The sequence below is a fragment of the Callithrix jacchus genome, chromosome 1 (assembly GCF_049354715.1).
Source record: "Callithrix jacchus isolate 240 chromosome 1, calJac240_pri, whole genome shotgun sequence".
Classification (NCBI taxonomy): Eukaryota; Metazoa; Chordata; class Mammalia; order Primates; family Cebidae; genus Callithrix; species Callithrix jacchus.
The window spans coordinates 200,997,565-201,025,537 of NC_133502.1; the positions used below are offsets into that span (position 1 = coordinate 200,997,565).

The 27,973-nt window shown below is 49.6% G+C and overlaps 1 protein-coding gene, 1 long non-coding RNA gene and 1 other non-coding gene across 15 annotated transcripts; 2 read left to right on the forward strand and 1 right to left on the reverse strand.

Moving 5' to 3' along the window:
* Positions 1-421: 421 nt before the first annotated feature.
* Positions 422-27,952, forward strand: SEC14L2 (SEC14 like lipid binding 2). 13 transcript variants are annotated; one of them, XM_078338133.1, is made up of 14 exons: positions 422-575; positions 2,658-2,733; positions 9,227-9,270; positions 9,971-10,030; positions 10,293-10,481; positions 12,061-12,156; positions 12,337-12,397; positions 13,680-13,763; positions 18,611-18,717; positions 18,800-18,939; positions 19,085-19,254; positions 19,554-19,650; positions 24,926-24,972; positions 27,327-27,952. In XM_078338133.1, exons 1-13 carry the CDS (start codon positions 522-524, stop codon positions 24,939-24,941), a joined length of 1,194 nt encoding a protein of 397 aa, XP_078194259.1. In that variant the 5' UTR covers positions 422-521; the 3' UTR covers positions 24,942-24,972; positions 27,327-27,952. The 13 variants fall into 13 exon arrangements, with proteins under 13 accessions (XP_078194259.1, XP_078194249.1, XP_035125389.1 ...); XM_078338123.1 differs by lacking the exon at positions 27,327-27,952 and adding an exon at positions 748-1,101 and having other exon boundaries at positions 24,926-26,485; XM_035269498.2 differs by lacking the exon at positions 2,658-2,733.
* Positions 2,634-26,114, reverse strand: LOC144577822 (uncharacterized). The gene is made up of 3 exons (XR_013522433.1): positions 26,009-26,114; positions 5,535-5,729; positions 2,634-2,758 (listed from the first exon to the last, which is right to left on the reverse strand). It is a non-coding gene; the product is annotated as an uncharacterized LOC144577822 (long non-coding RNA).
* LOC118148325 (U6 spliceosomal RNA) lies at positions 23,737-23,838 on the forward strand. The gene has a single exon (XR_004735090.1). It is a non-coding gene; the product is annotated as a U6 spliceosomal RNA (small nuclear RNA).
* Positions 27,953-27,973: the final 21 nt, after the last annotated feature.

Consider the following 27,973-nt stretch of genomic DNA (forward strand, 5'->3'; position numbering starts at 1 on the left):
GGGACATCGCCTCTCACAGAAGCACCTGGCGAGGTTTCTACGTCTTGCAGGGAGAGAGGGAAACAGTCCCCCACTATGGGAACCAGGTTCGAAGAATTCATTAGGTAGCACCTTTTAATCCCTCCGTGTTCAGAGGCCCAGAAAGCTCGCTCAGGTGTCTCGCCCAAGGTCACACTTTGAGCTAAGGGTTAATTTGGAACTAAAATCGGGACTCCCTGACCTTCTGATGTCCACTCGCCTCAGCCCTTGTGGGCACACTTGCTCACCTCCGGCCCGGGTCTCTGACTTCAGGAGAGCGGAGGGGACCGGCGTCAGAGCCTCCCGCGTCCCAGCGCATCGCTCCCTACCCCGCCCCTCGGGATCCTTTAAGAGGCGGGGCTTGACTGCCAGCTCCACGGCCCGGGCAAAAGGCTGGGACTTTACTCCGGGTGGCCGGTGGCGGCGAGGACGAGTCTGTTCTCCATCAGCTGCCGCAGCCGCTGCCTCCCGCCCCAAAACCCCATCCCAGCGGTTGAGCCACGATGAGCGGCAGAGTTGGCGATCTGAGCCCCAAGCAGAAGGAGGCATTGGCCAAGGTGAGCCCTCGCTCTGGCCCGGGGCTGTGGCCCTCGTCCTCCTGCGGCAGCGAGAAGGGACGAGGCTGGGTGGGGGCCGAGGGTCCGTGGCGGGCGGCCGGGGGAGTAGAGGCGGCCGCCCCAGCGTGGCCCGCGCCCACAGACGGCTCCTTCCTCCCTCTGCCACCCTCAGGGTTCCAGGAAGTTTGGCCAACCCCCGCCCAAGCCCCGAGCAGCCGTGGCAGTGCCACCTGGAAAGGAGTGGTAGTCCCTGGAGGCCGCTGAGGGCACAAAGGCAACATTCATCCTCGGGACTGGCAGCTGGGCCCTGGGGCAGGGCCCCAAGTTTCCTCCCATTTCCGGGAGGCTTTCCTCTTGCCGGGACAGTGGCACGATGGAAAGGGACTTGGATAACTCCTGCCCCCACACCAAGCTGCTGTGCGACCTTGGGCAAAAACCCTGTCCTTCTCTTTGCACCTTGATGCCACAGAATGAGGAGGTTGGACCAGATGATGTTGAAGGGAACACCTCCATGTGTGAATTCCAGGTTCCCACCATGACGCACTGGGTTGGAGTTAGTTTGAGCTGAGACCAGCCCTCCCCTATCTTGCATCCCAGACCCCTTCCTGGCTCAGGACTTAGGTTTATGTTCCTCAGAAGGCAAGAAGGTGAGCTTGGCTTTGCCTTGGCACCTTGGACGAGGAGGGAGCAATAGTTTGAGGGCTGAACCCTCCTCTTCACCTACTCAATCTCTTTTCTGTCACCCCTGGGGAGTGAGTTCAACTCTTCTCTGGACAACAGCCAATTGGGTCTGGCCCCAAGGTTTGGAGGCTGCACAGCTGGGCAGCTTTCCATGGCTGGGAAAGGTGGGGGGGAGGCAGATGTCTTCTGCCACTGGGGAAGTAGGAGGGCACCAGCTCCATGAAGGCTTTGTCCCAGGCTGGGCCTCCCCGATCCCAGGAAGGCTGGATAAGGAGGCTTCAGATTTTACTGCTGACCCACAGGAGAGGTCAGGCAGAGAAGGGATTAGGTGGTGATTAAACTGGAGACCAGGGGCTGGTTAGGGTCCTTGGAGAGGGGTAGCTTAAAGCCTGCAGTTTGGAGGAGCAGTTTCCCTGGAGCACTGGGAGCTGCTCTGGGGGGTGGGATGGTCTGAGTCCCTGGCAGACCTAGGCAAGGGCAGAGGTGGCCAGTCCTCATTGGTCTCCTCTGGGACTGCCCTGTAGGTCAGTGGCCAGGGAAGGGTGAGTGGCTGGGAGCAGGAGGCTCAGGGAGGGCATATGGGGGCCTGCTCACCTACCAGAGAGTGAGAGGTTGGAGATTGGTGTGGCTGTCCCTTGAGGTTACTGTCCAGCTCTTTTGTTTGGCACTACCTGCACTTTCCTGATTCCTCCCACTGGAATCGTTTCCCCCACTGGAACCATTCTCTTCACCTGAGTTGCCTTCCTTCCTTCCGCTGCCCTTAAAGTCCTTCAAGGCCAGCACAAATGCCATGCATTATAGGAAGGGCATGAGACCACCTTTTTCTTCCCTCTGCTCCCCAGTAAACTCCTCACCATTCCACCGGCAGACCATGGTGGGAAGAGCATGTGCTCCAGATTCAGACAGACCCCACTTTGCATCGCAGCTCTGCTAATGACTATCTGTTTGACCTTGGGCATGTTACTTAGCCTCTCTGAGCTTTAATTCCTTCATCTGTAGAATGGGGACAATAATACTTCTAGGGGTTATGAGGAGTAAATAAGCTATGGGGCCAAGATCAGCACTGGGCAACAGGGAATCCTTGGTAAACTGACAGCTTTTACTGTGGCCGATGCCAGAGTGCGTACTATCACGATGAGCTGGGGACACATCTGCCTGACCCAGACTGGCATGTGGGAACCTTTGTTGTGGGGCAGGGGCAGTGTCTCACTCCCTTCCCACTTCCTGCCCTGTTACCTGGCACCCCCTGGCAAGAGAGTGCTCCAGGCAGCATGAGCCCCGGTAGTATCTGCAGAGTTGAGCCATGTTCAAGAGAGATCCAGCAAAGACCCCAGTGGAGAGTCCTGGGCAGAGGGCAGTCAGGGTGCACCCTACCACTCACCTGGATGCCTCTCCCTACAGTTTCGGGAGAATGTCCAGGACGTGCTGCCAGCCTTGCCGAATCCAGATGACTATTTTCTCCTGCGTTGGCTCCGAGGTGAGGGAAGAGGGGCTGCGGGAGGCTGGGGCAGGGTGCTTGTTCTGAGCAACAGAATGGCACCCTCTGAAAACCCTGCCCCTGGCAATCAAGGTATCTGGAATGTTCAATCTTTAGTGTTAAAGGGCCCTTGGCAATGATATAAACGCAACCTTCCTAGCGGATAAAGATACTGAGGCTCAGAGAGATGAAGTGACTTGCTCCAAGCCACACAGTGAGAGAGCTGCAGCAGAGAAAAGGAGAGATTCCAGGTCAGCTGACCCTTGGCCCAGAGCCTTTTCCATCCACTCAAGAAATCTGCTCTGCTGATGGAGTTGGGGAAATGGGCTGAGGAAAAACAAAGGGAGAAAGGCCACAGCCATGTGGGTGGTCGGAGGCAGGGCGAAGTGCAGAACCAGACTCCTCACCCCTGATATGCCCTGTTAGGAGGGCAGGTCCCTGCTGACCGCAGTTTAGGCAACCTGAAGGGCTCAGCCTGACCTGGGGTGACAAGAGTCTCCTCAAACCACCACCAGGCTCTAGAGCCCAGGTCCTGGTTCTAGCTCTGCCCTGGCCTGGCTGTGGAGCCTGGTTCAGGGCAAACACTTCCCTAGGATCCTCCTCTGGAAGGGCAGGAAAAGACCTGTCTGCTGTGAGACGTGACATAACACAGCTCTGCGTGTGGCAATGAAATGTACACATTTCTGCTGGCATCAGGGTCAAGTTCAGCCCAGTTCCCCAATCCCCGAGATGTTTCCATTCTTTCCCCTCTTCTCTTCTTCTGTGATTCAGGTCATGTGCCACCCTCCCTGGTTCTTCTGACACCATTTTCCCCCCTCTATATAGAAACTTTAATTACAGACATAGGAATAATAAAGAAAATTCCACTATGGCCAGGAATGGTGGCTCACGCCTATAATCCCAGCACTTTGGGAGGCTGAGGCAGGTGGATCACTTGAGGCCAGGACTTCAAGATCAGCCTGGGCAACACGGTGAAACTCCATGTCTACTAAAAAATATAAAAATTAGGCCGGGCGCGGTGGCTCAAGCCTGTAATCCCAGCACTTTGGGAGGCCGAGGCGAGTGGATCATGAGGTCAAGAGATTGAGACCATCCTGGTCAATTTGGTGAAACCCTGTCTCTACTAAAAATGTAAAAAATTAGCTGGGCATGGTGGCGCGTGCCTGTAATCCCAGCCCAGCTACTCAGGAGGCTGAGGCAGGAGAATTGCCTGAACCCAGGAGGCGGAGGTTGTGGTGAGCCGAGATCGTGCCATTGCACTCCAGCCTGGGTAACAAGAGCGAAACTCCGTCTCAAAAAAAAAAAAATAAATAAAATTTAAAAAATAAATAAATAAATAAATAAAAATAAAAAATATAAAAATTAGCTGGGCATGGTGGCGAGTGCCTGTAATCCCATCTCAAAACGAAACAACAAAAAAAGTAACTTTATTATTTTTTTTTAAGAGACCAGGGTTTCACCATGTTGGCCAGGCTGGTCTCAAACTCCTGATCTCAAGTGATCCGCCTACCTCAGCCTCCCAAAGTGCTTGAATTATAGGTGTGAGCCACTACACCTGGTCAGAAAATTCCATTATATTCTAGCAAAGCTTAAGTTGTGGTATAGAATCATATCCTAAAATATGAAAGTACAAACTATGCCCTATTATTTTAATTTTCACTATTATTATTTTTTTGAGACATGGTCTCACTCTGCTTCCCAGGCAGTGGGCATGGTCATGCTCACTGCTGCTTTGAACTCCTGGTCTCAAGTGACATTTTTATTTACTTATTTTGAAATGGAGTCTCACGCTGTTGCCCAGGCTGGAGTGCAATGACACGATCTCAGCTCACTGCAACCTCCGCCTCCCAGGTTCAAGCGATTCTCCTGCCTCACCTTCCTGAGTAGCTGGGATTACAGGATCCTGCACCATGCTCTGTTAATTTTTGTATTTTTAGTAGAGATGGGGTTTCACCATGTTGGCTAGGCTGGTCTCGAACTCCTGACCTCAGGTGATCCACCCACCTCGGCCTCCCAAAGTGCTGGGATTACAGGCATGAGCCACTGTGCTCGGTAATAAATGTGACTAAAATTTATTTTTGAAATAGGGTCTTGCTGGCCTCAAACTCCTGGGCTCAAGTGATTCTCTCACCTCAGACTCCCAAGTAGCTTGGACTACAGGTACACACCATTGTGACTGGTCCTATTTTATTTCTTTATGGACACATACACACACATGCATGCCCTAGGAGTCCTGGGGCAGGCGAAGAGATGTATATTCCTTTTCTTTCCAGAAATTTCATAGAGCTGGCACACATGCTCCTGAGAGGCTGCTTGTAAACACCTGAGGGCAGATGCATCCAGGAGCCTCTGAAAGTGTCACCTGCCCCTTTCGCCAAAAATACCTCCATCCCCATTCCCCTCTCCCAGCCCACTGCCCAGAAAGGGTGGAGGGGCAGCATGGGGGCGGCAGTGGAATCAGTCCAGGCTGGAGGAAATTTTGGCCCAGCATTTGCTGAAGGGCTGCAGCTAGAATCAGGTGGGTGGAGAGAGTGGGAAGACAGAAGCCTTCTTAAAGGGCCAGCTGCAAAATGATCCAGACGACTTGGGAGCTGCTGTTCGGCAGAGAAGCATGGTTTCTGAGAGCCACTAACAGCAATGCAGTTCTCTCTTACTGAGGCAGGGGCCAGCCAGGGGTCCTGGCAGCTGATATCCCAATACCTGGGGAGCCTCACACTCAGGGGTCATTCAAAGAGTGTGGTCATTCTCATTTGCCAGATGAGAAAACAGGCTCAGAGAGGGGAGTTGGGGAGGGGACTTACCTGAAGTCACACAGTTAATGTGTAGCAGAATCAGGGCAGAAACCTAGGGCTCCAGACTCCAGGCCAGCATCCTTTCCAGTAAGCCACTCCTGCTCCTTAAAGCCAAGCTCAGCTTCTTACAACAGAGGAAGTGTCTCCTCTGCATTTCACTTGTGCTTCACATTTCCTGGGCAGGAGCTCAGGCCTGGTCAGAACCTAACATGAATTACAATTAGTTTTTTCTTTTCCCCTTAAAAAAAAAAAAATCCCACCGGGCGCGGTGGCTCAAGCCTGTAATCCCAGCACTTTGGGAGGCTGAGGCGGGTGGATCACAAGGTCGAGAGATGGAGACCATCCTGGTCAACATGGTGAAACCCCGTCTCTACTAAAAATACAAAAAAAATTAGCTGGGCATGGTGGCGTGTGCCTGTAATCACAGCTACTCAGGAGGCTGAGGCAGGAGAATTCCTGAACCCAGGAGGCGGAGGTTGCGGTGAGCCAAGATCGTGCCATTGCACTACAGCCTGGGTAACAAGAGCAAACCTCCGTCTGCAAAAAAAAAAAAAAAAAAAAAAAAAAATCCCAAACCCAAACAACAACAAAACCCAAGGCCTGGCATGGTGGCTCATGCCTGTAATCTCAGCACTTTGGGAGGCCAAGTGCTGGGCTCAGGGGGGATCACCTGAGCTCAGGAATTCAATACCAGCCTTGGTAATATAGCAAGACTCCGCCTCTGCTTAAAAAAAAAAACAAATTAGCTGGGTGTGGTGGCACGAACCTGTAGTCCTAGCTATTTGGGAGCCAGAGGTGGGAAGTTGCTTAAGCCAGTAGTTTGAGACCATAGTGAGCTATAATCTTGCCACTGCATTCCAACCTGGGTGACAGAGCAAGATTCTGTCTCAAACAAAACCAACCAACCAACCAGCCTTTTATCATTCTCTCCTTGAATCTGACCGAGACATTTGCAAGCCACACACCAGCAGAATGCCTATCCCTAATTTAGGTGTGGGCTTGGGGTTCTTATCCCTCTTTCCCCACTGAGGGGTTCAGTTTTCTGCGGGCTTCCAGGCACAGAGAGTAGGTCCCCAAGTCTCCTCTACCTCCCCCAGACTGGGGCTGAGCTCTGGGCATCCCAGCAAGGAGGATCGGAGAGTAGGATAAAAGAAGGAAGTGGTGGAGGCCCTGGGAGGGAGGCAGAGCAGGTCTGAGTCTCTGCATTTTACAAGTCAAAGGAATGAATGGACAATCACCACCTGGGTGGCTGCTCCTGAGCTGAGTTCTTGCAATGCCGCAAGCTATGCTTCGAGTTGCCCCTGACCAGGGCAGCAGGAGCCTAGAGAGGCCTCACGCAGGTATGGGAGGCCCCAGGTGTGCCAGGAGCAAGTGGCAACTCTGGGAGAGCCCACATAGAAGATGCTGGATGTTGGGCCTTGGCAGATAAGGGTTAACTGGAGAGCCTCCCCAAGGTAAAGGGCTCAGAGTTCGCCACCACTCCTAGGAAGATAAGGACTCTGCTCACAGTAATGATGTCCTTCCTATGGAAGATTCTCATTGTCATGGTCCCACTAACTCCCCCATCATGAGAGGATGGTGCCTCACATCTTCCAAGTGTTTCTAGCTTATCAGACAATTTGGTCAGAGATGTGCAGTATCTTGTCTAAGGTCAAACAGAGAAGTGGAAGAGCTGGGATGCAAATGCAGATGATATTCCTCTAAAAGCTGTCTCATGCTGCCATGGCAACATGAAGAAGGGTGGGATTCAGTTCTGCCAGGATGTGTCCAGCACTTGTGATAGGTGTGGCATTGATCAAATCTGTTGAGGCAGCCTATGAGCCTGGGGAGAAGGGAATGATTTTCATAACAGCAGAGTCAGGGAATGTGCTTGGCACTCCCAGAGAGCGGTGGTTAAGGGACCAGGGATGGTCCAGAGGGCAGCCTGTCTGGCCCAGCTTCCAGGGCTGTCAGCATATCTAGATGCCAAATCCACAGAGGACAAACACTGGGAGGGACAGTTCATAGGTCAGATGGCAAAACTGATTAGAATCTGGATCTCAAAAACGTAAAGGATGCACTGTGACGAGGAAATTTGACAGGGAAGGATCTAAGGTCTCACCTCTCCAGGTATGCAATGGAGGCTTAGCAGTGGTACAGGTGAAAAGGATTTGGGGGTTTCAGTGCCTATAAGCTCCAGCTGAGTTAGGAGTATGCCTGTTGTCAAGAAAGTTCTTGGGCTGAGCACAGTGGCTCATGTCTGTAATCCCAGCACTTTGGGAGGCCAAGGTGGGTGGATTACCTGAGGTCAGGAGATTGAGAACAGCCTGGCCAATGTGGTGAAACCACGTCTCTACTAAAAATACAAAAATTAGCCGGGTATGGTGGTGTGTGCCTGTAATCCCAGCTACTCAGGAGGCTGAGGCAGGAAAATTGCTTGAACCTGGGAGGTGGAGGTTGCAGTGAGTCAAGATTGTGCCATTGCACTCCAGCCTGGGTGACAGAAGTGAAACTATGAGTCAAAAAAAAAAAGAAAGTTCTTAGCACCTAGGGCTATATTTGTGGCTCTTAGAGCACACTCTGAGGGAACCCTGGAAAACATTCATAGGGAAGTTATTTGCATGGACTTGAAACCAAGTTATGGGGCTTGGTACAGGCTCCAAGGATGGGCAGCATGCTGGTCAGGGAGATGCAGGGTGACAGCTCAGAATTTTCCTGTCTTGGAAGTGTTGTCATGTGGCTAAGGAGGCAATCCTATTCTGAGTGTCTCTGAAATGAATCTCAGTTCAGTATCAGTACCATGACAGCTGAGTACAAACTGCAGCTATGATTACCTGGGAGCAAGTGGCCTTGGGGGTCAGTGAGGTATTTGTGTTCAAGCCTGAGCAGGACACTTTTTGGGGTGTCATGCTTAACGCGTTGACCCGGGTGAAATTGAATTCTGAAACTTGTCAGAAGCCCTTGGAGGGGATGTGCAGGCCCTTTGAGAACATGACAAGGTTGGGTGGAGGCTCATCAACCCCTCTATCCCACTGGGATATTCTGCCAGCTCTGCCACAGATTACAGGGGCAGCTATATTCATCCTTGTTTTTTTTCTTGAGATGGGCTCTCACTCTGTCACCCAGGCTGGAGTACAGTGGTGTGATCTCAGCTCACTGCAGCCTATGCCTCCCAGGCTCAAGCAATCCTTCCACCTCAGCCTTCCAAGTAGCTGGGACTACAGGTGCATGCCACCATCTGTGGCTTTTTTTTTCTTTCTTTTAGAGATGAGGTCTCACTGTATTGCCCAGGCTGGTATGTTCATCTTTGAACTGTGGTATCAAGGTCTCAGGACTGCATGTAAGAATGTGGAGGAGATAAACTTTGTCAGTGTAAGGGGGACGGCAAAATGATAAGAGGGTCCAGGGTTCATTTTCGCTGAGAGGAGGTGAGACCTTTAACTTGATTATAACCACTGGGGTAAAGCTCTTTTGTCCCTGGTGTTATAATGGCTGCCCCCAACTGCCCTGAACTTTGACCTGCTCTCCACACAAACCTGTGGTCTGTGGTGACCCAGTTCTCAGTAAAGGCTGTCCTGTTAGCTTCTGCTTGTGGGATGGTCTGAGGGTTAGCTGGAGAGATGACTGAGAGGAACTGGGCCTATCATGGGAATATGGGAATCTCTCCATCCTTGGACCCCCAGTCCTGTTAACCTAACCCTGACCATGATTCCCTGTTACAGCGAGAAGCTTCGACCTGCACAAGGCGGAGGCTATGCTCCGGAAGGTGAGATACATTTGGCTCTGAATCCCACTGTTGCCTCAGTTCTCCCCTTTAGAATCACACCTTGCATCGACATCTTTTGCCACACCTCCCACCCCGATCACAGCTTTTGGCTTTGAGTATTAGCCGACCACTGTTGCCTTATCCCTCTGGGACAAACTGCATTCCTTTCCCTGGCAACATAGGCGTTCACAGTTCCCAGCCAGCCAAGAATGATAATCTGTTCTGCTAAGACCTCTAACACAGGCAGGGCCTTCTTTTCCATTCCTGCCCAATGCCTTCTGGTGACTGCCTATGATCTGCTGGTCCATTCACGCTGTTGCTTATTGCTACATGCCTATTAAACCTCCCTCACACCATCCCTGCTTTTTTTTTTTTGAGACAGAGTGTCCCTCTGTCACCCAGGCTGGAGTGCAGCAGTGGCGCGGTATCGACTCACTGCAACCTCCATCTTCTGGGTTCAAGTGAGCTCATGCCTCAGCCATTAAGTAGCTGGGATTACAGGCATGTGCCATCATGGCCAGCTAATTTTCATATTTTTAGTAGAGACAGGGTATTGCCATGTTGGCCAGACTGGTCTCGAACTCCCAGCCTCAAGTGATCCACCTGCCTTGGCCGCTCAAAGTGCTGGGATTACAGGTGTGAACCACCATGCCCAGCTGTCCATCCCTCCTTTAAAATCTTCCCCATTTTGTCTTTGTAGCATGTGGAGTTCCGAAAGCAAAAGGACATTGACAACATCATTAGCTGGCAGCCTCCAGAGGTGAGCACAAATTACCTCATCCCTATGCTAGGCCTTTCAGACCCACAGCCTGGCTCCTGGGATCTGGGTCCACTGGATTTGGATCCTCAGAGGAAAGGTCTGACAGTGCCCACTGAGCCCTGGTGGTCTCCAGAATGGTCATCTGTTGGTACCCAGGGGAGGGATGTAGAGAAAGATACTGATGAATCTGGAGTAAGGCCCTGTGCTCCAGGCAGGGTATGGATGCCTGCTGACCAGGCCACTCCTCTGTTTCTTTGCCCAGGTGATCCAACAGTATCTGTCAGGGGGCATGTGTGGCTATGACCTGGACGGCTGCCCAGTCTGGTATGACATAATTGGACCTCTGGATGCCAAGGGTCTGCTGTTCTCAGCCTCCAAACAGGATCTGCTCAGGACCAAGATGCGGGACTGTGAGCTGCTTTTGCAGGAGTGTGCCCGCCAGACTACAAAGGTGAGTGGACCACTGTGGCTAAAAATGAGTTGACCACAACAGAGGCATTCCAGCAGAAGTAGGCACATCATGCAGGAATGTAAGCGCAGCTTCAGGGCCAAGGCCAAGACTTTCAAAACTTAAAAAAAAATTTTTTAGGAGAGATGGGGGTTTCAACATGTTGGCCGGGCTGGTCTTGAACTCCTGACCTCAAGTGATCCACCCATCTCAGCCTCCCAAAGCGCTAGGATTACAGGTGTGAGCCATGGGACCCAGCTGAGGCCCAGACTCTGGGATTTCCTAGACCAATGACATTTCCAAATTTTAGAATATTGCCAAATGCCTATTTTGCCACATAAGGCCTTTAAAACAATGATCATGTATTGTTGCCATAATTAACACCCAAAACCATAAGAATGGCAATAATCTCAGATTAAAAAGCAGTCCTTAGGAGGGTGCAGTGAACTGAGATCATGCTACTGCACTCCGGCCTGGGTGAGGGAGTGAGACTCTATCATCTTTAAAAAAAAAAAAAAAAAAAAAAAGCAGACCTTTAAAAAATTCACATTATTGTTATTTTTCTCTTTTATCTGGGGACCCAGTGAAATGTTATTGTGGACCAACCCATCCTTGAGCAAGTATTTGGGTATCACCGGTGTAGATGATCTCAGATTCTGAGCTTCTCCAATTCTGTATCCAAACAAAGATAAGGATGGCTGGGTATGGCAGCTCATGCCTGTAATCCCAGCACTTTGAGAGGCTGAGTGGGCAGATTGAGCCCAGGAGTTTAAGACCAGTCTGGCCAACATGGCAAGAGCCTGTCTCTAGAGAAAAATAAAAATAAAAAATTAGCTGTGTATAGTGGCGCATACCAGCTACTAGGGAGGCTGAGGTGGGGGGATCACTTGCACTTGGGAGGTAGAGGTTGCAGTGAGCCATGATCACACCACTGCACTCCAGCCTGGGCAACAGGGCTAGACCCTGTGTCAAAAAAGATGAGGACAGCTGATTCCCTTACTGAGAAAAACACTGAAGAACAAGCAGAAGCTGCTACCATGGTCTTCCTTCCTGCCCTCCTCTCAGCAGTTGTAAAGATCCGGTGAAATGGTGTGATAAAGTCTGGGAACATCCCAACACTCATCTGCAAACGTTCAGAGAGCCAACTGTGTGCAGAGACCCTGGGGAGCTGGGGATGCGATGCAGGAAGCATTAGATGTGGATGCACCCCTGAGGGCTCAGGCTGCACAGAACATCTGTGCCTGTGCATAAGTGGCTCTACAGGTACCATGCACAGAGCACATAGTGACTCAGGAAGCAGGAGGCCATCAGGCCAAACTGCAGAACAAAAGCCATCTCAGATGTCATCTAGATCCACCCAGTCATGTACTGGAAAAGAACACGGAGACCTAGGCAGGAAAAGTGACTCACCTGGGCCACAAATCTGGCTTGGGGTGATTATCTCAATTTGGAAAACCCTAGATTCAGTCCTAACCAGCTCTGGTTGCTCTACTGGAGAACAGTGCAGTCATTTGCCCCGGACTGGGGTGGGGTTCTGCAGTAGGACAGCCTGACAAGACTTTTTGCTCTCTGTTCCCTGCAGTTGGGGAAGAAGGTGGAGACCATCACCATGATTTATGACTGTGAGGGGCTTGGCCTCAAGCACCTCTGGAAGCCTGCTGTGGAGGCCTATGGAGAGGTGAGAGGCAGAGTGGGAAGGAGGTGGGCAGAGGGAAGGGAAGGAGTGGGCCCCTCTGCTAGGCTGTCCTGTGGGATGAGTGAGGCCTTGGAGGCAGACTCTAGTCTAGAGGAAGCAGGGCCTCTGTCCCTGGGACAGAGGTTGAGCCTGCTGGAATCAAGAGTGATTTTGTTTCCACAGTTTCTCTGCATGTTTGAGGAAAATTATCCCGAAACACTGAGGCGTCTTTTTGTTGTTAAAGGTAAGCTGGGAATTTCTTGTGATAAAGCCAGATGGAAAAGAGGGGTAAAAAATATGACTGGGGCAGATGGAGGGTCAAACAGTGAGCCAAAAGAAGGGTTTATGGACATGTTCAGAAAATTGCTGCCCCAGCTAGAGTGCTGGCTCACGCCTGTAACCCCAGCACTTTGGGAGGTCAAGGTGAGCAGATGACCTGAGGTTAGGAGTTTGAGACCAGCCTGATCAACATGGTGAAACACCCATCTCTACTAAAAATACAAAATTAGCTGGGTGTGGTGGCATCTGCCTGTAATCCCAGCTACTTGGGAGACTGAGGCAGGAGAATTGCTTGAACCCAAGAGGAGGAGTTTGCAGTGAGCCAAGATTGTGCCATTGCTCTCCAGCCTGGGCAACAAGAGCAAAACTCCATCTCAAAAAAGATAAAAGTTAAGGAAATGAGCTGGGTGTGGTGGTGCATGCCTGTAGTTCCAGTTTCTCAAAAAGCTGAGGCAAGAGCATTCCTTGAACCCAGGAGTTCAAGGCTGCAGTGAGCTATGATTGTGCCACACTGCACTCCAGCCTGGGTGACAGAGCAAGTATCCATCTCAAAAAACTAAAAATAAAATAAAAACAAAAATAGGGCTGCGCATAGTGGCTTACTCCTGTAATCCCAGCACTTTGGGAGGCCGATAGGCAGACCACTTGAGGCCAGGCGTTCAAGACCAGCCTGGCTAAGAAAGTAAAACTCCATCTCTACTAAAAATATGAAAATTAGCTGGGCGTGGTGGTGCACACCAGAAGTCCTAGCTACTCAGGTGGTTGAGGCACAAGAATTGCTTGAACCTGGGAGGTGGAGGATGCAGTGAGCCGAGAGCTCACTGAGGCTGCGGCAAGGGCATTGCTTGAGCCCAGGAGTTCAAGTCTGCGGTGAGCTTAGATTGTGTCACTGCACTCCAGCCTGGGTGACAGAGCAAGACTCTGTCTGAATAAAATAAAGACTGCCCTTCGCATATGCAGACTACTTTACAACTCACAGAGCTTTCAGTATGACCTCCTTTGAGCCACCCAGCCTGATGAGATAGGAAGAGATCATTTGACTATATCCACTGTACAAATGGGATGGCTGGAGCTCGAAGATGCCCATGCTGAGTCACACACCCTGGCCTGCTTATGTGGGCTCCACAGCCCTAGGGAACATATGGCCCAGCATGGGCTGGTGGGAGGGTAGGAGGTGCTACAGAGGACGCTATTAGGGACAGACTGGGCACTGCTTCCAGCCTCACATTATCTGGTCTCTGTCCCAGCCCCCAAACTGTTTCCTGTGGCCTATAACCTCATCAAACCCTTCCTGAGTGAGGACACCCGTAAGAAGATCATGGTCCTGGGAGGTAAGTGGTCCAGGCTTTTCTCAACTCCAAAGGATGGTCTGTAGTCCAAATCGGGTCCAGCTTTAGGAGTATGGCCATAGCCATCAGGGTGAAAGCTCCCTTTGCTAGTTTGGGAGTAGTGGGACTTAGGAGCAAGCTGGGGCAGAGCTACTGCTTTCATCTGTTTTCCTAAGAACTCTTTCTCTCAGACACTCTAGAAGCAAGTACTGGGTCCATTATTGTAGATTCAAAGACGAATGAAACTCCAGTCCTTGCCCTTAAGGAATTTACAGTATAATAGGAGACAGAAGACCTAGAAAGAGAGGCTGGGTGTGGTGGCTCGTGCCTGTAATCCCAACCCTGGGAGGCTGAGGTGGGAGGATCACTTGAGGCCGAGTTCAAGACCAGCCTGGGCAACAAAGCAAGACCCTGTCTTTACTAAAAAAGGAAAAATAACTGGCCATAGTGGCATGCATCCTAGCTATTTGAGAGGCTTAGATAGGAGGATCCCTTGAGCCCAGGAGTTCAAGGCTATAGTGAGCTATAATCATGCCACTGCACTCTAGCCTGGGCAACAGAGCAAGATCCTGTTTTTGTTTTTAAATACCTAGAGATACAGAGAAAAAAAAGTTAAAAAAAAAAAAAAAAAAAACCTAGAGAGAGAGCGCTATGACATAAACTAGAAAAGACAGTAGAATAGTCATAGCGAGGGTGCCACAGAGGTCGCAGGAGCAAAGTTGCTTTTAGTTGGGGAGAACCAGGAGCAGCTTCATTTGACAAGCACCTGGTATGTGCCAGGCCCAGGCTAGTGCCAAGACTATAAAGATGAATAAGACAGAATCCTGGCTGGGCGCTGTGACTCCCATCTGTAATCCTAGCATTCTGGGAGGCCGAGGTGGGCAGACTGCTTGAGCTCAGGAGCTTAAGACCAGCCTGGCCAGCATGGTGAAACCTGTCTCTACTAAAAATACAAAAATTAGCTGGGCGTGGTGGTGCACACCTGTAATCCCAGCTACTCAGGAGGCTGAGGCAGGAGATTGCCTGAACCTGGGAGGCGGAGGTTGCAGTGAGCCAAGATTGTGGAACTGACACTCCAGCCTGGGTGACAGAATGAGACTTCATCTCGATAAAATTAAAAAAAAAAAAAAAAGGAAAAAGAAAAAAAGAGTCCTTTGAAGATCTCTTGGCCTCTCTGGGAAGGCAGACAAAAACAAATCTGTCAACATGCTATGGTAAACGTATGGAAGGGAAAACAAAGTGCATGGGAGTACCCAGTGGGAGTACTCACTCCACCTGAGCTAGGCAGGGGGTGATGCCTACCTAAGCTGTATGCTATGGAATGAGTTAAGAGTCTGCCAGATGGAGCAAGGCAGGAAGCTGCTTGGCAGAAAGAAGAGCACTGAACAAGGACCTTATACAGCATGGCAGAGGCAACTGTTACAGAATTGGAGGCAGGGTGTGGCAAGAGATAAGACTGGAGAGGGAGGCGGGTCCCAGGAATTGAGTCCTAGAGAATCCAGGGCAATTTTAGAAGTGGGGACATGACTCTACAGGCCACTGGGAATCAGAGGAGTTTTCAGCAGGGGAGTACCACAACCAGATTTTAAACTGGTTGTACTAGCAAGATTGCAAAGGATACCAGTTTGTGTACTTGCCACAGTCCATGCAAGATGTGTTGCAAGCCTGAATTGGGGCAGTGGCAATAGGTACACAGGAAAGGATGGCTCACACCCATAATCCCAAATACTTTGCGTTTGGGAGGCCCAGGTGGGTGGACTGCTTAAGTCCAGGAATTCCAGATCAGCCTGGGAAACATCTGTAGAGATGGTGAAACTCCATCTCTATAGAAAATAAATTAGCCAGGTGTGGTGGCGTGTGCCTGTTGTCCCAGCTAGTTGGAAGGGTGAAGTGGGAGGATCGCTTAACCCAGGAATTTGAGGCTACAATGAGTTGTGATTGGTGCCACTGCACTCCAGCCTGGGCAACAGAGCAAAAATCTATCTCAAAAAAAAAAAAAAGACTTATTTAGGAAGTAAAACAGTAGAACTCAATTGACTAGATGTAGGAAGTAAGAGAGAAAGAAATCTAGAAGAGCTCCTGGTGTCTGGCAGAGGTGACTGAGAGATGGTGATGCATTAGTTCAATTGGGGAAAACTAAAAGAATAAGCTCAAAAAAGCTTGAAGTTGAGCTTGAGGAGTCTGTGAGATATAAAAATGTTGGGAATACCTGAGTTTGAAGCTTAGGAGAAAACTCTAGTCTGGAGATTTGGGAGTTATTAAAGAGCAGCAGCTAAAACCTCGTCAGTATGTAAGACCGCCTATGGAGGAACAGAGGCGGAACCCTGAGGGACATCCGAGCTCAAGAGCAGGCAGAGAAAGAGGAATCCCAGGGAGACCGAGAAGGAGTGACTAATGAGTTAAGCAGAGACGCAAGTCAACAGGGAATGAATATGCAGAGAAGTGGGGGGCAACATCAGGGCACAAGGGAAAGTGTGACCCAAAACCCAGCAAAGAAGACACATAGGCAAGCCAGCTAGGGACAGGCAGTTCAGTTTTCTGAAGTGGAGTGGAGGAAGAAAAGGCTAAAAAGGTAGACTGGGCAGCCAGGTGTAGTGGCTCACACCTATAATCCCAGCTACTCGGGAGGCTGAGGAGGACCATTTGAGCACAAGAGTTCGAGACCAGCCTGGGAGACATAGTGAGACTCTGTTTCAAAAACAAAACAAAAACGTATATTGGGACAGGCTCATGAAAGGGAGGATGCCGCCTACAGCACTGAACTTGGGGGTGGGGTAGGAAAGAGGGATTCTGAAGGCTTCTCAATGTTCACCTTTTGGTGACACATTAAAAGTGGAGATTTTCCAAATGTGTGCTGGTAAGACCTGGGGAGTGAAGTCATTAGAGAAGTGTGGGACTTCTGGGTTCCAGTCATAGCTCTGGCCAGCAACAAGCTCAAGTTGTTTTTTTTTTTTTGAGGGTGTCTTGCTCTGTTGCTCAGGCTGGAGTGTAGTCGTGTGATCACAGCTCACTGTAGCCTCAACCTCCTGGGCTCAAATGATCCTCCCACCTCAGTCTCCTGAGTAGCTGGGACTAGAGCCAGCACACCAGCCTAAATTTTTATTTTTTATACAGACGGGATCTCACTGTTGCCCAGGTCAGTCTTGAACTCCTGAACGTAAGCAGTCCTCCTGCCTCGGCCTCCCAAAGTACTGGGGTCACAGGAATGAGCCACTGTGCCCAGCTAGCTCTGTGCTTTCTGTTGCCTCAGTTACTCTCTCTCTGAGATGGGAAGAATCCTCCTGGCCTTATCCCAACTTTCCAGTTGGCCTGGGGGAAGAAATAAAATCTGAGCAAGAGGTTTTCATCGTTTTTGTTTTTTCTGCTGCTACCACCCACCATGGGCATGAGATGGTTTGGTTTCTTGGCAGCAGAGCTGTGTAGGAGGTTCAGTCTGTTCCCCTACCCACACCTAAAACTCTTTCAACCAAACCTGCCTCAGGCTGGGAAGGTGCAGGATCTTCAATAGAGAGGGGGCATTCACTTGGGCTGGTCACTGGAGCTTAGCAGTGCAGATTAAATCACCCCAAGAAAAACAGACACTGTGCTCCCAGGAGTTGCATGGTCTTTGGTCGCTAAAAATCTGAAGGCTGGCAGACTCTGGACCGTTTCTAAGGGTTTCCAGCCAGCATGTCACTGGCTTATACCCCAGAGCCTGGAGCTGCTGCCTACATATGTTCGATATAGTAGGCAGGTTTTAGTATCAAAATATTGTTCCTGGCTGATATTTATGAATTTGCACTGGTGGAGAAGTGGTTTTAGCACTGGCTGTGCTACAGTCAAACTCTCCTAGGCAGGAAAGAGCTTGGCTAAAAAAAATAAAAAAAGAGCCAAGTCACTGGTGGCTCAACAGCTGAAAACATCAGGAGCAGAAGTTAAATGGTGGCTGGGGTAAAGCCAAGGAATCCATTTAAGGGGTCACCCTACAGAAATGCATTTATTTATGAAGTCATGACTTAGCTGTAGGGGAAGGTAGGGGAAAGACACACAGTTCTGCCCTCACAAGGTTCGGTCTCATCAGGACAGGGTATGTGCATTCAGGCCTTTCTGCCCACCATACAAGCTGTTCCCTCTGCATGGAATGCCCTTATCCCCTTTCTTTGTCCCCACTTCTGCTGTACTTCAAGGTATCACCTCCCTGGGGTAATAACATATTCTTATGTGTGTAAGGCACTTTGTGGTTTAAAAAGCCCTCTCGGCCAGACATGGTGGCTCAGGCCTGTAATACCAGCACTTTGGGAGGCCGAGGTGGGTGGATCATCTGAAGTCAGGAGTTCGAGACCAGCCTGGCCAACATGGTGAAACTCAGTCTCTACTAAAAATACAAAAAATTAGCTGGGTGTGGTGGCGGGTGCCTGTAGTCCCAGGTAGTTGGGAGCCAGTGACTTGGGAGGCTCAGGCAAAACTGCTTGAACCTGGGAGGCAGAGACTGCAGTGAGCCGAGGTGGCACCACTGCACTACAGCCTGGGCAACAGGGTGACATTCTGTCTCAAAAAAAAAAAAGCCCCCTCAAGTACTTAGTTCTTTTCACTCCCACCATAACCAGGAGGGGCAAGAATAAAGTCACTTAGCTGTTCAGACAATGAGAACAGGAACCAGGATCTCCTCCTGATTCCTGGCCTGGGACAGAGCATCCTCTGGCTCCTACTGAATCCCCTGCAGTACTCCTAATGCAGGAATTTCAGGCGGGGTGGTACGGAGTGTGGTGCATGGGCTTTTTTCCACCTCTTTAGTGTAGACTACTAGGGATATGGTGAAATCTTACCTAGAGTTGAGATCCATCTTTATCCTTCCTTCCCTCTCCTGCCAGCAAATTGGAAGGAGGTTTTACTGAAACATATCAGCCCTGACCAGGTGCCTGTGGAGTATGGGGGCACCATGACTGACCCTGATGGAAACCCCAAGTGCAAATCCAAGGTATGGGCCGCCAGAGGCTGGAGGTGAACAGGGATACCTGGCTCAAATGCACATTCCAGTTCACTCCATGCCATGCTTCTAGATCAACTATGGGGGTGACATCCCCAAGAAGTATTATGTTCGAGACCAGCTGAAACAGCAGTATGAACACAGCGTGCAGATTTCCCGTGGCTCCTCCCACCAAGTGGAGTATGAGATCCTCTTTCCTGGCTGTGTTCTCAGGTAGGGGCCTGCGCCCTTCCAGGTGACCTAAGCTTTCATCTATAGGTCCTGATGGGTGGGCTGGGGTAGGACAAGCCCTGGTTCCAGTAACCCAGGAGGGTACACGCAGAAAGAATTATGTCTAAGCTGGTGATGTCCCCTGCAGGTGGCAGTTTATGTCAGATGGAGCAGATGTTGGTTTTGGGATTTTCCTGAAGACCAAGATGGGGGAGAGGCAGCGGGCAGGGGAGATGACAGAGGTACTGCCCAACCAGAGGTACAACTCCCATCTGGTCCCTGAAGATGGGACCCTCACCTGCAGTGATCCTGGCATCTGTAAGTATCTATGCCTCGGTAATGCCTTGAAGCCCCATGTCCAGATTTCTGCCTGTGAGGTTCCTCTTCCTCCATGAATTTTTGGTTCTCAGAGTGTTAGAACTAGAAGTGGGATGCCATCAGTTCAACTTTCTCCTTGCATAGGTGAAGAAACCTAGGCTTGGAGAGGTGAAATGACTTGTTTATGGTGACCCAGCTGGTTAGCAGCAGCGTGGGACTTTAACCTCATACTCCCAGGTATGGGTGAGTCACAGTCCTAGGCCATCACAGGGGTTCAACATTTCTCATTTCTGGTCCAGGTCTAACTGGGTCTGTGACTGGCCAGATATTTCTTGGGGATGCTCCTACCCAGAGATCACAGAGCCAGAGCTGGCTGGGTGAGCATGGGATTGCAAGGTAAGCGGAGTGCTCAAAAGTCCACCCTTCACCTGAGTTTCACTTATCTCCAGGCTGACCAAGGAATGAACACAGATTATGAACAGGCAGTTTACACAAGAATATAAGAATGGGGCCAGGCGCAGTGGCTCACGCCTGAATTCCAGCACTTGGGGAGGCCGAGGCAGGTGCATCACAAGGTCAGGAGATGGAGATCATCCTGGCTAACACAGTGAAACCTGGTCTCTACTAAAGATACAAAAAATTAGCCGGGCATGGTGGCACATGCCTGTAGTCCCCGCTACTTGGGAGGCTGAGGCAAGAGAATCGCTTGGACCTGAGAGGTGGAGGTTGTAGTGAACCCAGAGCATGCCACCGCACTCCAAAAAAAAAAAAAAGAATGGCAAACAGACATTGGAAAAGGTGCTTAACCTCTCTTAACTTTGTAATATCCATTAAAATTCCCCTTGACTCAGCAATTCTACTTCTGAAAATTTATCCTACAGAAATACACAAAGATATAGGAACAAGGATGTTTCCAGCAGCCTGGGAAACTGGCGGTAAACCCTATGACCATAATAAGGTCTGTTAAGTAAATTACAGTCCATCTATACAATGTTAAAGAGAATAAACTGACATGTAAGATGTCTGAGACGTTAAGCAAGCATGAAACGCAGCATGTATGGTACGTACTCACTTTGGTTAAAGAAGTGTATACACAGAAAAGAATTCTGGGGAATCTATGCTAACTCTAAAAGTGGTTATCTATTGGGTGACAGGATGTTTATGGAGGGCTTTCATTTGTACAGTATTTCTGCAAATATATTTTATGATGACTATGTATTAATTTTACATTAATGAGCAGAAAAGCCATACCTATACCCTCCTCAACATCCACAATCAAACCTCCAGTTCCTTTTCGTCAGAGCCAATGGAAAATCAATGACAGCAAAGGCTTTATCATCAGAGCTGAGCTGGACTTGACTAAAGACTAGCTGCATGGCCTTAGGCAAATGACAAAACCTAAGCTTCAGTTTCCTGACTGCTACACTGGGGTATCTCATAGGGATACTGGATGATTCAATGTGATAAGTTCTATGAGGTGCTTAGCATAATGCCTGGCATGGAGCAAGCACTCCATGCACTGTAGTCACCACTATTATTAGGACAAGGCATGTGAGAGAAGGGTCATCCTGGAGACAATGCTGGGAGATGGGAGAAACCCTGTGCCCCATTTCTACGGCAGTACCAGCACCACCAGAAGATCTGAACTAGCCCCACAGATGTCTCGGCCTCTGTGCTTGAGATTTTGCCTCCTTCCTCACATCCCAGGCATCCTTCATCTCCACCACCCACTCCTCACAGATGCTCTGTGGTACAACATAGCTCCCTGGGGAGGGGGGAGTATTCTTATTAATGAGCAGCTGGATCCTGGGAGAGAAGGTGTATACTGTGCGCCTCAGCAAGACCAAGGCTTAGCACAGCCCAGACAATGTCACCCACAGAAGAGAAAGCACTTCATACATATAAGCTTGGATTTTTTTTGTCTGTTTCTTTGTTTTAGTAGAGATGAGGTATCGCTTGTTGCCCAGGCTGGAGTCTCGAACTCCTGGGCTCAAGCAACCCTCCCACCTTGGCCTCCCAAAGTGCTGAGATTACCAGCTTGAGTCACCATGCCCAGCCTTGAATTTTTTTTGTAATGGATGGGGTATAGACAAGGGATGTTATTTCTCCTATAAAGTAGCTTGTGTAAACATCAAGACAGAACATACAAGAGATTCCTAGAGTTCTGATTCAGAACCTTTTGGGCATTGACTGTCCTTGATGTGACAGAGTGGAATCCCAGACCAGGGAAGTAATTTACTCAAGGTCACAAAGCCAGTAGGAGAGCCCCAAACCTTTTTCTAGCATCCACCCATTACCATTCTATCTCCTCTTTAGTATCTGAAGAACACTGCGCAAGAAGGGAACATGAGCCTTTTAACATAATCTGGCTTCAGCTTACAAACCCCCAAATTTATTTTAGCTCCTTTTGGATACATTCCCATACAGAACCATTACCTGCCTGCAGGGCCTTGTCTGGGATCTGCTCCTTGCCCCTTCCCAAGAAGAGCAGAGTCAGGCCACAGGAACCATTCCCCCTTCCCAGGTATAAAGACAATGAAGCAGGAACCAGCTGTTACCTGGGGCCACAGCTAAGGTTAGATGTGAACCCAGAGAACCCAGTGTTAGCTTGCAAGCTCACCTGCAGGAGGGCAATGACCTTGGAGAACCAGGAGACCCCTGGAAAGTGGAACAGTCATGCAGTGGAGAAATTAAAACTGTGCCAGCCTTCAATGGCAAGAGTACATTAACCTTCCCCAGGCTTCTCTGGTCCTTATCCCAGGAAACTAAATTATCAGGGAGGAGAACAAAAGTTTGAATTGATTTCACTTTTGTGTTTTCACCTAGTATTTACCAAGGGCCTACTGAGTATAGAATACGCAACCATGAATAAAAAGATTCCGAAGGGAAGACCTGGACTTTGTCCACTAGAAGTGCACAATGTGGTCAGAAGACTGGAAACACTGTAGGAAGGGTTAGCAGTGCTAGTGAAAAGAGCCCAGCCAGGCACCAGGAGACCTGGTTTCGGAGGCCAGCTTTGCCAATAACTCTCCTAGTGTTTTCAGCAAGTGTCTCTATTAGGTTTGGTTTTCCTTCTCCTTAAAATGACAGAAGAGATTAACGGGTATGGTGGCTCATGCCTATAATGCCATCATTTTGGGAGGTCAAGGCACGTGGATCACTTGAGGTCAGGAGTTCGAGACCAGCCTGGCAAACATGGCAAAACCCTGTCTCTACTAAAAAAGACAAAAATAAGCCAGGTGTGGTAGCACATGTGATGATCCCAGCTACTTGGCATGAGAACTGCTTGAAGCCGGGAGGTGGAGGTTACAGTAAGCCAAAATTACACCACTGCACTCCAGCCTGGGCGACAGAGAGAGACTCTTAATCTGGGGTTCCCCAGAGCATTGGTGCTAAATCCTAAAGACCCAAACACTTCCTCTTTACAACAAATAGTGTCTAAAATGTCCCCTTTACTATTCTAAAGTGAAATTCAAAATACAGAAATTCTGATTATAATCCGAAAATATAACCCATCCTACCTACACACATAATTTAAAAAACATAATCTCCTACTGTAATAGAAAAGAGATATAAGAGGGAACTAATTTAGAATATATATTTTTTCAATACATAAATGAGGGTAAGGTTGTACCTTTCCCATTGGGAACCACAGCCCCAGAGGGACTACAGTGGGCTCCGGGAAATCTAAAATTGTGTGCTTTCCTCAGATTCTCCAGGGGGTCAGTTACCCAACTAAAGTTAAGGAGCCTTAGCCTGGAGGGTCTCTAGGGGCTCTGTGAGCCCATGATTAGTGTCAACATGAACCCTACAGACTCTGGAGCTGCAGTGGCTTCACTTCCCTTGGGCCTGTGCCTCTTCATCAACCCCTTTCTTGTTTCTGAGGCCAAGTATCTTGCCAGGCAGCGCCATTATCGACCTAGTACTTGGTCCAAAGAATGCAAAGACCTCTGCTCCAGCATGGATGATCCTGGTTGCTAAGGCTCTATTATCCAGTACAGAGATGAAGCTTCACTCTTGCCAGAGGAACTATGAGCCCTGAAAGAACTCTAGTACAGAGGAAAAACAGATGACGAACACTTTATACCATGAGGAAAGAGTGGGTGGTGTGTCTACCTTTGGTCTAAACTATGCATTTTGTCCAGAGTCAGAAAAAGGTTAAGTCTTAGGATTAAATACAGGATATTTTTTAATTGCTGGGAACAGTGAGAGAAGATCAGGGTAGGGACAGGGCAGAGCCAGTGTTTTTGTTTTCACACTCAGTTCTCCTGAACGGGTGTTTGGCTGAAATGGAACAACTTCTCAAAGAAACAGGGTTAGATTAAAAGCAGCTTGTTCCTCTGCCAAAGTATGAAAGCTTTCTCTGCCAAGTGCATGACCACTTTCTCTTTCCAGAGAAAACCACTGCTAAGGTCTATTATTCTATCAGATATCTTCCATCTAGAAGCATTATGTTTCCGTAATGAACAGGGCATACAGTGTTCGCTTAGTCAGCAAATGTACTAAAATTGAAACAATACAGAGATTAGCATGGCCCCTTGTGTGAGGATGACAATCAGATTATCTTAAATAGAAAACAGGACATATACACACACATATATTAATAGGAATTGTCTGCCATTCACTGTATGTTTGAAGGAATTTTGAAACAACGAAACTCATCACAAGATTTGAGTAAACTTTCCCTTTAGGACAAGCACCAGAGTGGTATCATCAGAGAATCTGGGAGTCAAAACAGATTAAGCAGTAAAGCCAAAAGTATTTTTACATATGTATTTACAAAAATGTTACAAACTGTTTAAAACTGTACTGCAGCTTGCTTTTTTGGCCTCAGGATATACTGTGGACAGTTTCCTGTCACTTCTATGGAGCTAACCTTCTTCTTAAAAAATATATCACTATTCTATCATACGGATTACAGTATAAAATTGTTGAAGCAATTCTCCTTTGATGAACATTTGAGTTTTCCCAATCTCTTATTATCATAAATAGGGATGCAATGAGCATCTTTGTCCATTTATCTTTTTGCAGGATAAATTCCTGGTTCAGAAAGTTTGCACATTTTACCTTTTGTCAGAAACTAAACAGAGACAGGCTTTCCAGGGTCTAAGTCAGGCAGAACAAAGGCAGCAATGTGGACCAGACGGAAACTCCAGCTCTGTCATTTCCTCACAGTGTGGCACAGGAGTCTCACCACCTCCTTTTTATCAGACATAAAACAGGACTAACGCTGAACTCATAGATTTGGGGGGGAAGAGTGAGATAACATATAGTTTACCAACCCAGTGCTGTGACACATAGCTGTTATTATTATTACAACTGGTACTGCTGCTGCTAATTCTCCTCCCTCCTTTCAAAGCCCAGTTCAAGTTCTAACTCCTCTAAAAAGCATTTCACATGATTTCAGTCTACCAGGCCCTCTTCTTCCAAGCTGTACAGATGAGATGGTCTCTGTCACTCATCTGACACTTGGCATGTTCTGTTTTTTCTCTCCATGAATGTCTTAACCCAGCTAGATTAAGTTTCAGAAGGTCAAGGATCATTACCTACGCCACCTTCATCCCCATGACCTGGCAAACTGCCTTGCTCGGTCAATAAACATCAACAAAAATCGCTGTCCCCAAGCCCTTTGTCAGAACTGCCTGAATGTCTGGTTTCTGCCTCCCCTTAGATGTCCTGCGGTTTGACAACACCTACAGCTTCATTCATGCCAAGAAGGTCAGTTTCACTGTGGAGGTCCTGCTTCCAGACAAAGCCTCAGAAGAGAAGATGAAACAGCTGGGGACAGGCTCCCCAAAATAACGCCTTCTCCTACAGCAGGCCTGGCCCCCTCAAGTGTCTCCCTGTCAATTTCTACCCCTTGCAGCAGTCATTTTCGCACAACCCTGAAGCCCAAAGAAACTGGGCTGGAGGAAAGACCTCAGGCTGGATCTGGGGATCTTTCATTTCAGAATTAGGTAGAGGAAGAGTGAAGTGGGTCTCCTTGTCTCTCAAATTCCTAAGGAGTCCCCAGGGGCTGGCCATTGTGATAGAATCTGTCTGCCCTGTAAAGTGTGCCAACTTCACCTGTTCAGGGACAGCAAAGGAGCGGGGTACCACAGGGTGGAAGTAGGGAAAAACATTAGAAAAGGGGGAAAGATTGGGACTTAATACTTCAGGGAGGCCAGCTGCCAGGGAGAAACTTGCTTCTAAATGAACACATAAGTTTAGATCGAAATGAGGAGTAGCAGAGTAGCTGGTTGCTAGAGTTATGGTGGGGATGAGAGGCTCTTCCAAACTTTTTAGCCTTGAGGCTGGGGTAGCTTTTGGCTTTTCCCAGGTCTCAGGAGGTGGCCTGAGTCAGCACAGATCTTCCCACTCAGGGGTAGACAGGCTGGCTTCTCCCTCACTTTGAGAACTTTGGCAACTCCTGGGCCACACGGCCTGCCTCTTTGATTACTAATGACTGTCAGTGACTCAGAGCTTCCCGGGACTTCGAGTGCCCATCTGCTGTTCTCCAGGCAAACAAAACACAAGGCAAATGACCCCCAGGGATGACGGCTGCAGGGAGGGTCATGGAGGTTGGGGGCGGGAGGGAATGCTAAAAGGGGATCTTCCAGTACCCTTTTCAGTGCTGCTGGCCTCTCACCAAGCAATCCTCCTTGTGAGTAATCCAGAGACAAAAATGCTAAGTGGGATCAAGAGAGCAGCACTCGGAGAGGGTGTTTCCAGTCTGAGTGTCCCGCGGTGCCCGCCAACCCGCTTCTGGACTGACCTGAGCAAGGTTTTAGCAGTCCCATCTCTGTGGGAGGCACACAACGGATGCAGGGATTTCAGATGCCGGTCGGCGCTGCCAGGCCGGGAGGCCTCCCAGGCAGGAGGCCGCCCAAAGGCGGGGCCGGCGTCTCGCACACCAGGGGGTGGGGGCGGCCACAGTCGGCCTCGAAACCACACGCAGCCCTTACCCCGACCCCACGCGCCCAGCCAACAAATCCCAGGTGCTGGGCTGCACAAGAACACGGGAAGGCGGCCCCAGACCTGGCGGGAACGTCTTTCCCTCAGGGCCAGGCCCCGGCCCCGCGTGGGAAGCTCATCTTGCGAAGCTGAGGGAGCGCGGAACAAGGGCCGGGCTAGCGCGGACCAGAAGGAGCACTGGCCTCTGCCATACTGCTCAGGAGGGCTTCCCGGCCTGGGTTTACAATGCTATTAGGAAAATTAACCGATGAATAAAGCAACATTCAGTGCGCAGAAATTCAATGCCCACCGCTTGGTTCCTCGCTGCCTCTCACTCAAAAGGTCCAAACTTAAGGGGCCTCAAGAGCCCAGCAGCCGTCTCATGCCATTAAGTAGGGCGCAAGCGCAGAAACCCTCTTCCGCTCTCTAGCATGAGCTTTCCCATGGGGGGGGCCACGTCCAGCTTGCCTTCTGATTGGCCCAGCCGGTGGAGTGGGGCGCTCTTCCGCCATCTTTGATCAGGGCGTGAAGGATGCTCCTGACCGCCTTCACAATGAGGGCGGAGGCCCCGCCCCACCAGCTGCTCAGTACGTGCCGCGTCGCCCGTGCGCGCCAAGTGTGAGAGCGCCCGCGGAGCTTGCGGCGGGCCCAGAGAGTGAGAGGGAGGCGGAGGCGGAGGCGGAGGAACAGTAATCACGTGGTTTTAGGGACTGTCTAATAATTCCACGCCAGTATTGCGTGTGTTTGGCTGGGGACCGCTGCGTTCCGCACCGACCTTTCTCCCACGAACCAACAACCACTCGCCCCTTCGGCCCCCGGCCCCACCCTACAAGCCCAACTCCGCTCGAGGTAACTGCTGACGGACTGCCCCACACGGCCCTACAAGACTGAGCCGCCTAAGGCTGAAAGCGGGGGTCTCAAAAGGGAGTCAGGGTTACTCATTTTCCCTACCTTTATTTGATGAGAATAAGAGCTAACTCTTAACGAGGCCTACTGGGTATCATGCAAAAACCCTGTGCTTACTGTTATTCTTCGCGTTGTTGCAAAGATTAAAGGAAATAAGCAGTGCAAAGCGCTTAAGAGCTTGGTGTAAGTAAGTGCTCGTCAATGTTGACTGCTCTCATTTTTTTTTTTTGCAGTCCTGGGAACTGGAGTTCAGGAAAGCTAACAGCCAATAGGTGGCACAGTTGGATTTGAACCCAGGATTGTCTCCAACGCCGCTCAGTTATACAAGCCAGGGAGTCACAGAGACTTAGTGAAGTGCATACATTGCCCACCTGGGTAAACTGAGGTCCAGCAGGGGAAGGTTTTCTCCTGTTATAATCACTATGCCCGATTCATTCATTCATTCATTCATTCATTCATTCAACATCCTGTCTCCGAGAGGCTCAGTCAGAGGACATACTGAAGAAATTAGATCCGAACGCTTTCCAGATATATACGGCGCCTGCTGAGAAGGGACTGCAGAGTCCAGGCACCCACCTTCCAAGCGCTCACCGTTCACGCCTCTGGCCTCATTTACTGAGCTTGCAAATTAAGAGCATGGGATGTGGATCCACACTGTTTGGATTCAAATTCGGACTTCACCACTTAGCAGCTGTGTGTTCTGGGAATGTGACCCACCTTCTCTGTGCTTCCATTTTCTAACTTGTAAAACGGGATGCCAGGCTGGTGGGAGGGGTTTAAAGGTGTTAGCCATGGAGAGTTCTTTAGCGAACATCCAGACTGGCAATAAACTCAATAAATGGTGACTGTTAATAATTAATCCTCGGAACCATCCTAGGGA